We start from the raw sequence: 13196 nt of genomic DNA, 5'->3' as shown, positions 1-13196 counted from the left end.
TGAGAGATTTTTGCCCTGAGTTTAGCCTTCTAGGCATGCCTTCTTCAGGCAGTAAAACGTCTGCCTACTTCACTGGGATTGGTAGACCAACACTGGAATCCATGGCCTAAGCCCTAAGCCACAGAATCCTATCCTTTCCATAGATGATGAAATCATTTGATTGGTGGAGCTTGTCAGCGAGAGCGCATAGCCTGAGAAGAAGTGCTGCCTGAGAGGCTCTTTTTTAGGGCAAAAAACAGTCCATATTCTGTTCAGAGAGAGTCAGAAGGCAGTTTTCGAGTTTCTTGCCCTATCCAACTTTCGTCAGACATGAAACACAATGAAAAGAATTTAGTGGAAAAACAGTGGTGTGCTGATCTGCTGTGCCCCGTGACTCAGACCCTCCACATTTCCTCACAGTGCCCAGGGCTGTCTTGCATAATCAAATCGAACTGACTAGAATGCAGCAAACTTTATGCAGTAACAAAGCACCCTGTCACCTAATTTATCCGTTCACGGGTGCCTCATAATACAGAGAGTTGCAAAATCAGCTTCACAGAGAGGTGTGTTCATGACTAGAACATTCTGCAGATTCCCCAGAGCACTGATAAGAAAGACTTTATCAAACAGAGAGGGAGAGGTGTGTCTGCCCTTTTACACTCAGGGAAGCATAAAATATGCTCGTGAATTACATCATCATGCCTAGTGTTGCTACAGTTGCTAGGAAGTACACTACGATCTCTGGAATGAGCTTTACCGGTGCATGAAATGTACACAAAGCAATGGCTGGGAAAAAGCTATGATAAGGGGCTTGCTATCCATTTTTAATATTCATACAAGTTAAAAAAAACATGCCTATGAAAACTCAAAGAGGCACAGATGGTTTCATATTTAAACGAGAGAAAATGTTTGAACACTTGCAGACAAACACATGAACCTAAATATGCAGTAACTTACACATACACACACAATACCCACTAGACACAAGAGGTTTCAAATTCTTCAGTGTATTTAATGGACAAAACTATTTTTACAAAAACTGAAATGCATTTTGGTTTCTTCTCCTCTTTTCTGCTGTCGTCTTTTACTTCTTTCCCGTCTTCTTCATGTGCATCTGATAGCACTGCTCACACGCAATGGAAAGTCCAACAACCAGAGAAACAAACTCTTCAAAGTCCACCTGGCCATCGCCGTTGGTGTCCAGGTCCTTCATGATCTTGTCTACTGCAGCAGGGTCCTTCTGAGACTGGAGGAAGGCATCAACAAGAAAACTTTGGGTTACACTGTATGTGATAAGTGACATAATAATGAACAACTGTGTTAAATTTTGGACACTATCATTGTGCACTTTACACGTTGATCCCTATTCACCTTAAGGAAGGTAGACAGCTCGTTCTCCATCAACTCTCTGAGCTGGCGCCGGTTGAGTGTGCCATTCTTTCCGTCCTTAGAGGCGTAACGGTGGAACACCTTGATGAGTGACTCCATGGCGGTTTCCAGGTCTGAAGGCATGATTGCTGGAGTGTGTTTAGACTGAAAAACAAAGGTCAAATAGAGAATAAGTTGTTGAATATGATCACTGATAGCATACAGTTTAGCTTCAGTGTCCAGTTTTAAAACGAGACCTCAGAGAGCTTTAAGGAAAAAATGGAAAAGACTGAATGATAAAAACTTGTTTTAGCTGTGACTTGATTTTAAACTTCTCAAATGACTCTTGTAAAGGAACATGTCCTCCTGATGACCTTTTAAAGGGGGCGGGGGAGTTCAAAAGCCAGGAGGCTGATGCTGTCAGAGTAAACAGTAGGACTCGCTTATGTAAAACAAATGTTGGATTGACATATCAAAAATCTGTCACCTCTTCCAGTCAGATTTAGCTCCACCAGCGGATTTGCCTGTCTGATCTAGAAATAAAGGTAAGACTCTGCCCTGCAAAAGAAGATTGTTCCATAGCTTTGTCAGGTAGACGTGAAGTAACGCAATGAAGCGGAAGCAGCATTTTTGCCCTTTGCTCCAACGCCCTTCCCACTGATGAGTAATGCTCATGAGAAGTGAGAGAAGGTCTCTCACTAAGTTGTTATAAAAAAACTATAACAACCAATGCAAATACTTACACAGTTTAAAAAACAATCACAAAACTGAAAACATTTTGAACACCCTGTACTTTGTTGCAGTGGAGTTTCAACAGTTAAATATGTGAAGTGGGAGGCAAAACAGAAGTTGTGTGTTCTGTGTGTAAGAGGGAATGGAAAAGTTCAGCTGAATGATGGGAAAAAAACTCTACCAAGGCCCAAAATGGTGGAATTTGATGCAGGAAATGAGAGAGGGCTGGAGACTATAGCAGCAGAGCACATGTGTGTACATGCCCACAGTCCAACCACACCCTTAACCCATAGGGTAGATGGAAACCACTGTGTTAACAATACCACAAGGAGTTTACTCAGTGGAATAAAATGTGAATAAAACTGGGGAAAATTAGATTTCTATCCAGTGAGTGCTGTATTAGCCTACTGTTTGAATCTTATAAGAAACTTAAATAGAGTTAGTCCTAAAGTCCTAAAAATATCAAAGTGTGAGTTCAAAACTAAGACAAAGGAGACAAAACTTAGGACAATCATATGAAACTTGGAGCACCTTTATATATATATATATATATATATATATATATATATATATATATATATATATATATATATATATATATATATGACAAAAAGTTATATTTAACAGCAGAGAACCTAAGAAGCAAATTCTGTAAATGAGAGTCCATTAAAAACCCGTACGACAGACAGGGCATACTTCCCTTCTGAAAAGCAGTAACTGTCAGATTAAAAGTAAATAGTCCAATTCACACCCAACCGGTTGTACCTGCAGGCGTCGTGGGGTTTGTGAAAACCCCGACAAAGAGCACCGGTTAGAGATGAGCAGTACCGTTAGTTCTTACCGGGCAGGGCTGGGACGTGGTCGGCGGAGGAGAGGTGGGAATGTTGAGAAGTTGGGAGTAAGTGCAGGGGAGGTTTTATAGTCAGGCGCCGCCCCGGCCGCCGCGCAGTGTGAGTCAGGCTGTGAAATGGACGGTGGACCGCATCCGCGGCTGGACAAACGGTGATGGGCGGTAACACCGTTTAGTAGTAATAAACTTTACTTTAGATTTTGGAGTACTTGTACCAACTTCAGTTTCTTCTTTAATAAGATTACCGTGAAGTCGCCAAACGGGTAATAAATAGATACATATTTCACTAGATGGCCTGTATTTGTACTGCTACAACAATAACTTCAGTAGCGGTTATTACAATAAATCAAATCATATGCATAGCCTAACACTTTTGAGAGCCTAATCTTAATTAGGCTGTAGAGGAGAAAATGCGACTATATGCGAGTGATAATCGATTAATCGTCTTACAAATGAAACCTTCTCGAGGGCTTTAAATTCATTTCTGACACATTTAACGCCACTGGTATGCCACAGTACCAAGACGGCGTGGCTAATTAAAATGAGCGTTTGGGCACGCGCGGCAGTCTCGTCGTTTCCCCTGGCTACCAGAGGCCGAGCGGTAGTCTGGGGCCACGACAACCTGGTTTTTATACAATGAGGATCTCAACAGGTTTGGGGACACTTACAGCGGGTCAGACAACCAAAGGCATATGTGAATATGTTAACCTGGGCTTCAGGGAATAATATTGGACATTTTCACTGTTGTCTGACATTTATTAAAACGTTATTAAAGGAAAATAGTTGTCGGTAGCAGATTTACAGTACTACGGTGATGGATTTATACTCCCTTCCTCTTGGTTTTCTGTGTATTACATAATTAACATTATTAGAAATGGAAGCAATTTGATAAAACACAGCTGTAAAACAAAGGAGCTCAATATAAACCAAATATGCTAAACAAACAATATATACTAACACAACACAGTTCTTAAATCTAGATTGTGACACAGAATCCCTCTTCAAGACCAGGGTCACATTGAGGAGGACCGAGGACCCAACATAGTTGATCCTGTATCCGAGGTGCAAATTTGTGATTAATCAAATTATGGAGACCCAAATGATTCTGGAGTAAACCGGGGGCTTGTTAGGCCTTGGTGGGATCAGGGGCCCCTTTGGCAGTTGCCCGCTTTGCCTGGTTGGTGATCCATTTCAGAAAAAGGCCAGTGAGCAATCCATGGGGAGGTTTTATCACAAGAAAAGAAGATAACCTGTTGGACTAACAACAGAAAATGATATAGTTAATGAGTGGAGCTCAGTGTAACCAGCAGCAAAGCCAATCAGTAGCATTTTAACACACATTACAAGATGACTTCACTGAACAAGATCTATTGTCCCCCAGTGACTGAGTAATTAGCAACAAATGCAATCAAGTGATTGGATTTACTCTAAACCAGAACACATTACTGTTAACATTTTTATTAATGTTGCTATGAGAAACTTATAACTTCTACTGTGGCACTATGGACGATAATGAGTTTACAGTGTTATCTTCCATAGTGTTACTCTATAGGGACTGCTTTAGTACTGTACATTGCATAGAATTTGCAGATACTGACCATGATTTATAATACAGCTTAAACTAAAAAAACAAATGATATCTCAGCACATTCTCCTCCATTTTAAGAACGTTAAAAAAAGAAATAGTTTTAATAATATATGATAGACAGCAGGTTTTGTACTGGAAGAGAGTTGGTATTTTGTTTTAGTGATTTTATTTTTGTTCAGTTTTCTTATTGCATGTTCCTCTTTATTTTATTTATCCGGTGAAACTCTTTGGTGGAGTGTGCTTTAATAAATCAACTGTGGGCCATCTTGTGGTGAAAATATGGCCTTACAAACTGTGCATCAACCGGGGCAGCTGACAAATGTGTTAAATGAACATGCACATTTGAAAGATAAAGCTACTTGTGTTCTTCATTAAAGAGATGACAATAGCACATGTGGCTATGAAGGGACAGATCGCTATTTGATTCTATGTGTGTGGAAAATTGAAGCCATAACTTGTATGTGTTGCAGTCATTTGATTATGACGTTGGATCTGAGATGCAAATATCAATAAGTAAGAATAGAGCTGCATGTGCGCCATCATGTGGACTTGACTGGCACTACACCCAAAGGCCTGCATAATAAACACACCTGCCTGCAAACTGATCTATATCTATCTGTCTATCTATATCTATCTATCTGTCTATCTGTCTATCTATCTATCTATCTATCTATCTATCTATATAATATTTCTTATGATTACACTGATCAATTATTATAAATAATAAATTATTATATATTCACATATATAAAACACAAATACCCAGAGCCTACTCTTACCATTTACCAGAACACAACAACAATGAACCTGCCACTGTTGTCCTTTGCTATGTAAATTCCAGTGGGGGAAATTACTCAACATTTACTCAAGTTTTGTACTTAGGTGAACAGAACATACTTCTTCCAGGTTTCTATTTATTCTGTGCGCCACGCCCAAAGCATACAGTGATTACAATATGTCTTTCAGCACGAATAGCTTTAGAAAAACAACCTTTGCATTAAGCTTCTGAGTTGTAGTAGGTTAAGTAAGATCCATTCTGTCTTTGTCATGGCCAAACAAATCCAACATAACAGTAAAGCAGCAGCTCAACTGCACTTGCAAACTAGCACAAATTGTTTTTTGAATCCGTGGCACAAATCTTTGAAGGTGTTTATTGGGCTAAACCACTGGACTGTTTTAACAGAATATTTCCCAGAAGTTTCCCAGCAGTTTGCACCCAATGCCGACAGTGCTTTCTTTTTTGAGTCTTTTTGAGTTTTTTTTCTACATGCTGTGCAGCCTGGGTCGGACATTGCAGGAGAATATGATTTGATATAGAATTAATGCAATATTTCTCACAAATGGGTTTCTATTTCTCTGTTTGCTGTGGCTTGATTGGATTTATCTTTCATGAATTTAATCTGCACACCAAATTACATGTTCTAGTAATGAACTTTTCACTGTCTATGGCGCATCAAATAATAATTTAAAAAACTGAATACACAACATTAAGTTACTGCAAAGAGCCTCCCTCTCGGTGTAATTCTTGTCAGTATAATATTGTTTACATACAACTTGACTGCCTATCTTTGTACTCTATTTAATCTCCTAATTTGGACAGATGTTTTGGTCCATCTCACCATAATAAATGTAGTTCCAATTTGTAGCTGCAGTTGAACTGAAGAAAGTTCAAATGTACCATAACTGTACATTTGTAACCACATATACTGATGTAAACTTGTGGCCTTAAGGTACCCCACACAGCTTGATAAGATGAACACTAGGGAGATACACACTACTTTTATTACTTTGATAAGTTGAGATATGTAAGACCAATTTCCCTCAATAACTTTTGTTGATTTTGTTCTGATATTAAATAATAAAATCTCAACTTATTAAGGTAATATAAGTAGCATGTACCTCCCTGGTGTAGATAGATGTCACTGACTGACTGTGTAGCGTTCTGCTGTCTCAGGGTTTGTTGATACTTTTCTAAATCACAAATACCTGCTAGACAGGGTTGCTTCAGCACCAGGGGCTGGCAGCGCCAGGGAGTGTCTCCCACTTTCCCTCCTATTTAAACTCTCGCAGGCCCTCCACTGTCCACCGTGTGGACTCATCTTTTGGACCCAGGTAAGGACAAGGCATTCTTTTATGGCATGGTTTTTCTGTAAATGTTTTTCCTGGCAATAGAATAAATACCCTTTAACTGCACTTTTTCAGGTCCTTGCTTCAGTGAGGATCCCTTACCTTTTGACAGGTGTGTAAAAATCTTTTAAGAGAAAAGCTAAAAATCTAGATCCAGACTTATGTTCATGGTCAGTTCAGTTAGTTTGCATTCATGTTGTTCTTCCTTTTATTATTATGTTTTTAAAAAATATACATAGATGATGCCTATCTGTATTTTTATTGATTTATTGTTATGTGTTTAGATCCTCTACACTCTGAAAACGACCAGCTTCACATACCTAACTTCTCTGGAAGCAGCTTTGGCTGCTGTGTACACTGTTTTGCCCTGAATCAAGGGGGAAATGCAAAACTGACAAAAGAAACATTTTTTCAGGTACTACAGGTTTACTGATAAAATGCAGACGCAAGGTTCATGGCATGGTATAGACATTAGCACTACAGTGAATTAAATATTGACATGCAATACAAAATCTCACATATTTTGTTTCAGAATTCTGAAAATCTCCCTACGATACAAGCTAATGGTCAATAAAGAAAATAGAAATCATATAAACATTTTTGGCTGACTGATTATTTGGATTAAACTGGTCATTTGTTTAATTTCTTCAGATACTGAAAAAACAAAAAAATAACAATGCCAAGTCAGAGAAGTCATTGTATCTCAGCTAAACCCTTATGTCTTAACAAAATAAGTAACTCAATCAATCCCTCACTGGAAACACTTTAAGTCCCCCTGTTAAGCATTTATATGCACTATATAAATATTAAATAAATGGTTTATAACACACTATATTGTAGTGGTCATGTATTTGTTAAAAACTGTAACCCTCTTGTGGGGGCACCCATAAATGGAGGTGCACAGGATAATGCATGACAATATAGTATAACACGGTTGCAATGATATAAAATATGTCTTCATAGGAGTTACAACTGTTGACAAATACAGTACATTAATAAGCACTTAACAGTGTCCTTATAGCCGCATACAACTACATTGTAGTGTGTTATAAAACATTTATCATATGTTTTCATACTTTTTATACAGTAAACAGTAATTAGGGGGACTTAAAATAAAGTGTTACCACATAGGGCAACAACCGCATGCAACTATGTTCGTATTCCATCCGTGCAGGGAGAATGTGGAGGAGAACTATTCAAGCCGTGGACCTGCACGAGGATGGGTTTGTGAACTTCAAAGAGTTCGCCTTCCTGCTAGCCTCATATGCCAGCATCAACTTTGAAGTCCTTCAAAGTGCCCTCGAAGTTGTGGAAAAAGAAAGCATAAGCACATCCTGTAATGAGCATTAGGCACTACCGATGGGAAATAAACACATTATCATCTGACCTACAGTATGTGGTTTTATGTCACAGTAATGAATGTGTTTTTGTTCCACTCTCCTTTGCGCGTTTATTTTTTAAAAAATAAGTTTGTCTGATAGAGAACTGCCCTGTATTTTATTATTTCCAAGTACAACCTACTTTGTTTGATGAAGATGGCATCTGACTTGTTAACTCACTATGACTGAGAATAGAAAAAGGACCACAAACCACAAGTAAATATAATCACACCTAAAATTATTTGCATTTTCAAATACAGAACAGTTTCTCAGTAACAACTCCATCACCCTTTACTAAAAGTAGAAGTTACACTGTTTTTAGTACAATCAGCTTCTGTTAATAGTGCTGTTTTATATTTTCACTCCCTCTGGTGGATCCAACTTGCTCCGCAGCCCGCAAGTGTAACACGCCAGCTTGTACTAACAGGCAAGAGCATTGCTGAAACTGCAAATAGTGGGAATGACTAAGAGGAAATATGAACACTGAGGGAGGGTCTCCCCCCTCACTTTGCTCACCCGGGGGAGATCCCAGCACCTTACAGTTTTTGACCAGGAGATGCATATAGGCTCACCTCACTGAATACAGACTATGAGATGGATTGCGCCCCGATTTCACTGAAGCCCGAGCATATAGGAGAAGAGAGAAGGAGTGTGAGGGTCGATGGCTCAGGATGCCAGAACCGGATTAAACAGGTACATCATTAAGCAAAACAGGGTGGTGGAAAGTAACCACCGTAAGTGCTCCTCAAGAACAGTTTTACAGTAGTTGTACTTAAAAATGGAAGGAAGTTTGGTACTCTTTTTTGAACTGCGTTTATGTGACTGCTTTAGTTACTTGTCAGATTAAGATTTTACCTACGAATGTTAAAAGTTATCATCCTGGAGGGTGTAATGCACTGTCATAGATTTAAACTGCCAGTGAAAGTAGTTCAAATTAGCAACACATCCACAAACTGTACTTGATATTTCAGGCACACTGACTAAGTCGGTGGTTTTACTCATGTAAAGGAAATGAATAGTTCGACGGGCTGATAAAAGTAAAATTTGCTATCCCAGTGACATTCTGGGTCTACAGCTGGTAGCCCAAGGCCTACAGTCCACCAGGTAGTGGCCAAAAAATGTGTTCTTCCACAGTCCCCCGGGGCCATTTGTTGATCACCGGCTATGGGAACCATGCAGCCTGATTTTCTGAGGATCCCGAAAGCCTTTACACCCTCCATAGCCTATGGGTGACTGTGAACGGTCGATGACGTGGGTCTGCACCCTCGAGGAAGCACCACGGCTCGACTGGAGATCCACATTCGCTCCCCGACAGAGGACCGAGGTGGCCCTTTCCCGTCCAGTGACATCAGGCTGCCACCCTGCTGTGTGCCACATCGTTTGAAGACATCCGTCGCGGGATGGCGAGGGCGGGGGGCGGGATGTCTGGATGAGGGACACAGCCACAGGCATCTGTTAGTATTCAGCGTGGATATACGCTGACATTAACAACAAATTAAGGAATCGGTGTCTTCGTTCTTTCTAAATTTTTGTTTGATTGTTTGTTTTTACTGGGAAGCCGGGGTAAACCAGCCGTTTTGATTTGGTGCGTAAAAATGTCCAGATCGACTGCCTTTTGAAAAATCCTAAAAACAAGAGAATTCCCACACGGTAAATCGGCAAAAGCTGCACATTTTTAAATTGTTAATATGTACCACATGGCCTATGGCCTAGATGCATCGCAGTTTATATCCAGATGATGAAAACGGGGTAGCTATTTTCCTGAGATGGATTTAAAAACAGCCACATCAACGATGGAAGCTCTGGTTCGCATCGGTGTGAGTATATGTCTGTTTGTGTGCATGCACATTCAAAGCAGGGCATTCCCCATTTTTATTTTTATAGAGACTGCAAATGGAGAACCGAATTAACGGCGTGGATGGCACGTCTCCACGTCGCGCCTTCCGGACCGTTTGAGGAAGATGGGCCTATTCCGCATATTTTTCTGCACCCAGAATAAAGGCCTTTCAATTGAAAAGGAAAATACGTTGCCTGTAGCCGATAAAAAAAATATAGGCTACCACCAATTCTTGGTGTAGAAAAACCAATGGCGTAAGGTTCGTTATGATTTCTTGGTGCTGTAACCCACTTTAATGGCGGTCCTAAAATGCATCGAACGGTGCACACCAGACTCGAGCTAAATTCTTCTACCATATTGGAGGAAAATATGCTCCTATTGATTAGACACGACGCTGTTGTGAAAATAAACAAGTGAAAAAACAGTGTGGGTGCCGACTGAGGTGACACGTTTCTTTTTTTTTGGGAGGGGGGGCTCACTGGATGGTCGTTTCCATGGAGACGAGATGCAGGTCTTTGGGCTGCTGCTGAGGCAAGAGAGAAAGATCGAGTGTGGATGCTGCTTGTAGCGTCGGCCCTTATAGGGTTAAAGGATATGAATAATTTGCAGGGATGGCTACAATAGACTGTGGCGGACTGACTAGGGGTCTGGAGGATTTCACTCGTGCACATGTTATAGCACACACCACATTAAAAAACAGCCCAGGAAATGCAGCATCTTTTTATGCTGTCGAATCGGTCATGTTAACGGCGCTTGGTGTGTATGTGTGTGTGCGTGCGTGTGTGTATGTGTGTGGTGGTGGTGGTGGGGGGGGGGCTCATTGCTCACGATGTAATGCCTCAAACCCCTCCCCTCTTTTCAAGGGACAGCGCTCTCTTGATGCTGGGAATGTGCACGTAGTCTACTGCCATGGCGCCTAGATTCCAGGTGAAGGTAAGAATGCGCTGTCGCAACGCCTGCTTTTACGCCCTCACCACGCCGGCCTCGGCGTTGGCAGTGCGCACTGCCCATTTCAGATGGACACAGCGGGCCCAGAGTTTGTCTCGGGGTTCACAGTCTGCTGGAACGGCAACAGCTTGAAACTGCGACAGGCTAGATTGACAGAGGAGGGGAAAAAGACAGGCCGGAGTTGACATTGGGGAATGACACAGAAAGACTGAGGTGGACAGAGGGAGGAAGTAGGTTGTTTTAAATAATCCAGTTAATCCAGTGTAACGCTTGAATATGGGTCTCATAGTTTGCTTTGCAGAAGCCTAATTCTGTCTCAGCTGGGATATGTGCATGTAGCTGTATTATTTTATATAGGCCTACCTATGTAAACTAAGAACACATTTCTTGCATCAGTTTTCTTGTGTGGGTTACTTTTGTAAATCCAGCTGCATAATATTGTGTGAGTTCTTGGCCTCTGTAAAATCAAGTGGACATGGAGGAATTTACTGTACATGACCCCCCGCATATTATCCCCGCTAATTCTGCATCCCCATGCAGAAACAGCGGCGTCAGCAGTGTTCTTTGGTGTGGTGTGACAAGTTGTCCTGATGCTGCATCCCATCACATCACATCACATCGCGGCGACAAAATCTCCAAACCCCCTATGCAGCGCAGTCAGTCAGCTCGTCTTGTCCTGATTTCAGAAGTTAACTCATAGTGCCGCTGGCCCTGCAACAGTTTTGGTTGTGGGTTGAGCTTGTGTGCTAAGGGGATCCATGAAGCAAAATAAAGCAGCCCATCCTAACTGTCAAAATGAATGAAAATTTACCATACTCCTCATGTAATGCACCAACAAATACTCACTAAACACAAAATCTGACTAATTATCACACATACTAAGATATTAAAATTGATAATGGAACTGCTTAAGATCTTTCAGCAGATCTCTTTGATCATCTCGTTTCTCTATGAAACATTGTCATTAGAGTGACTGTCGATGTGAAGTCACAGGTTTTATACAACAGCTGGTGTGTCCTTTTCTGTCAAATCCATGTCCTTGAGTGGGGCAGTGCTCCAGAGGTGAAGCTTTGCACTTGGCCCCTCAGCTCTGACCACTGTGGTTACATAGACTGAAGGTGGTGGTTCAGCAGTGAGGTATACAAAGAAGCAAACCTGTCGTCAGACTGTGTTTTTTGTGTTGATGTAAACCACTGTCTTTGCACTGCAAATTATGTCCTGTTCCCCCATTGTGCCAATGTGAGAGTATGTACCACCATGGAGGCCATCGGTGTCTTCACATTGTAGGAATGCTACATTAATAAAGCTGAGTCCGCTATGTTTTGAGAAATAGGAGCAGTAACAAAGCTAAGCCGTGGATGTACACCTGAGCCAGTGGTCTTTTGTGGCCTGTGTAATACATATTCACATCTGCTTGTTAAAATGCCGAGTAAAAAATATGTAATAGATACAGAAAAATACACGAGCTTCTCATAGTGTCATAAAAACATATGTGGCTACCGGTTAAGGAGCTCATCTTCATATGCATTGAAGTTAATGCAGTCTGTGCAGTGGTTGAATAATTAATGCCAGGTCTTTATCCATATTTAAGAAGAATGATGCCCAATGTCGCCTGCCTGACAGTTCTTTCCATTGCCCTGTCTCTCTCTCAATTCATTTCTATGTCCTGTGATACTGTACTTCCTCGGCAGTACACCCGCGAGTAGGGCTGGGTATCGAACCTCAATACTTTTCTGGTACTGACTGATAACTGGCTTTGAGGGCCTGGTCAGATTACTAATCTTGTTTACCTATTCTTTAATCAGATGGCTTTTTGTCTAAATGAAAATTTCGCAAAATAAAGACTATCTAGTTCTGTATGGCTGCTTGTTTTTGGACAAAATTTTACATTTTAGAGCTTTTTCAAACGATATCCAGCCCTACCTGCAAGTTTAATTTGCAAACAAAAGCTAACGGTGCACATTTTTTTTCCTCTTACATGTTGTCCTGAAGTTTTAATAATACAGACTTATTCTGGCTTTGAATACTCAACTTATTTGACAACTTGTCACCCTTTTGCCTTGGACAGTCTAACATGAAGAGCCTGGAGCATGAGCTGCATTGCCCTGTGTGTAAGGAAATTGTCAAACAGCCTGTGGTCCTGCCATGCCAGCACAGTGTCTGCCTCATGTGTGCCTCCGAGGTCTTAGTGGCAAATGGCTACTCGCCTCCAGAGCTTCCCCCAGAGCCCAACTCCCCAGCCTCCACACCCAATACCCGCTCACCCCGACAGGCACGCAGGCCTACGCCTAAAGCTGAGCAACGACCCATTGACCGTGTGCTGCGATCAGGTGTTGAATAACTCTTCATTTGCCATGTCAACTTGATTAAACCCTTACTTTAATTTCA

General features: G+C 41.1%; 2 protein-coding genes across 4 annotated transcripts in view; one reads left to right on the top strand and one right to left on the bottom strand.

Moving 5' to 3' along the window:
- Nucleotides 1–970: 970 nt before the first annotated feature.
- On the bottom strand, nt 971–3034 carry s100a10a (S100 calcium binding protein A10a). Its single transcript, XM_040121003.1, has 3 exons — nt 2921–3034; nt 1351–1512; nt 971–1225 (listed from the first exon to the last, which is right to left on the bottom strand). The coding sequence occupies exons 2-3, from the start codon at nt 1489–1491 to the stop codon at nt 1064–1066; spliced, it is 303 nt and encodes a 100-aa protein (XP_039976937.1). The 5' UTR covers nt 1492–1512; nt 2921–3034; the 3' UTR covers nt 971–1063.
- A 6665-nt stretch (nt 3035–9699) lies between these two features.
- The window catches only part of trim46b (tripartite motif containing 46b), a 17170-nt gene continuing 13673 nt past the window's right edge, over nt 9700–13196 (top strand). For 2 of the 3 annotated variants that reach the window (XM_040122252.1, XM_040122251.1), the window contains exons 1-2: nt 9700–9840; nt 12877–13138. In XM_040122252.1, the coding sequence (XP_039978186.1) occupies nt 9790–9840; nt 12877–13138 (313 nt within the window). In that variant the 5' untranslated portion in view covers nt 9700–9789. Of the gene's footprint in view, nt 9841–10743; nt 10794–12876; nt 13139–13196 lie in introns of those variants that run through there. The other variant, XM_040122253.1, reaches the window with a different exon arrangement.

The sequence above is a fragment of the Xiphias gladius genome, chromosome 24 (genome assembly GCF_016859285.1).
Source record: "Xiphias gladius isolate SHS-SW01 ecotype Sanya breed wild chromosome 24, ASM1685928v1, whole genome shotgun sequence".
Taxonomy (NCBI): domain Eukaryota; kingdom Metazoa; phylum Chordata; class Actinopteri; order Istiophoriformes; family Xiphiidae; genus Xiphias; species Xiphias gladius.
This window is presented reverse-complemented; position numbering and strand designations above follow the sequence as displayed.

Bases quoted from the DNA above. Each gene is read 5' to 3' on its own strand.
- s100a10a (XM_040121003.1), bottom strand. From the start codon at position 1,491: ATGCCTTCAGACCTGGAAACCGCCATGGAGTCACTCATCAAGGTGTTC. The intron at 1,226-1,350 runs GTGAATAGGGAT...GCCTTCCTCCAG, and splicing joins AGCTGTCTACCTTCCTTAAG to TCTCAGAAGGACCCTGCTGC.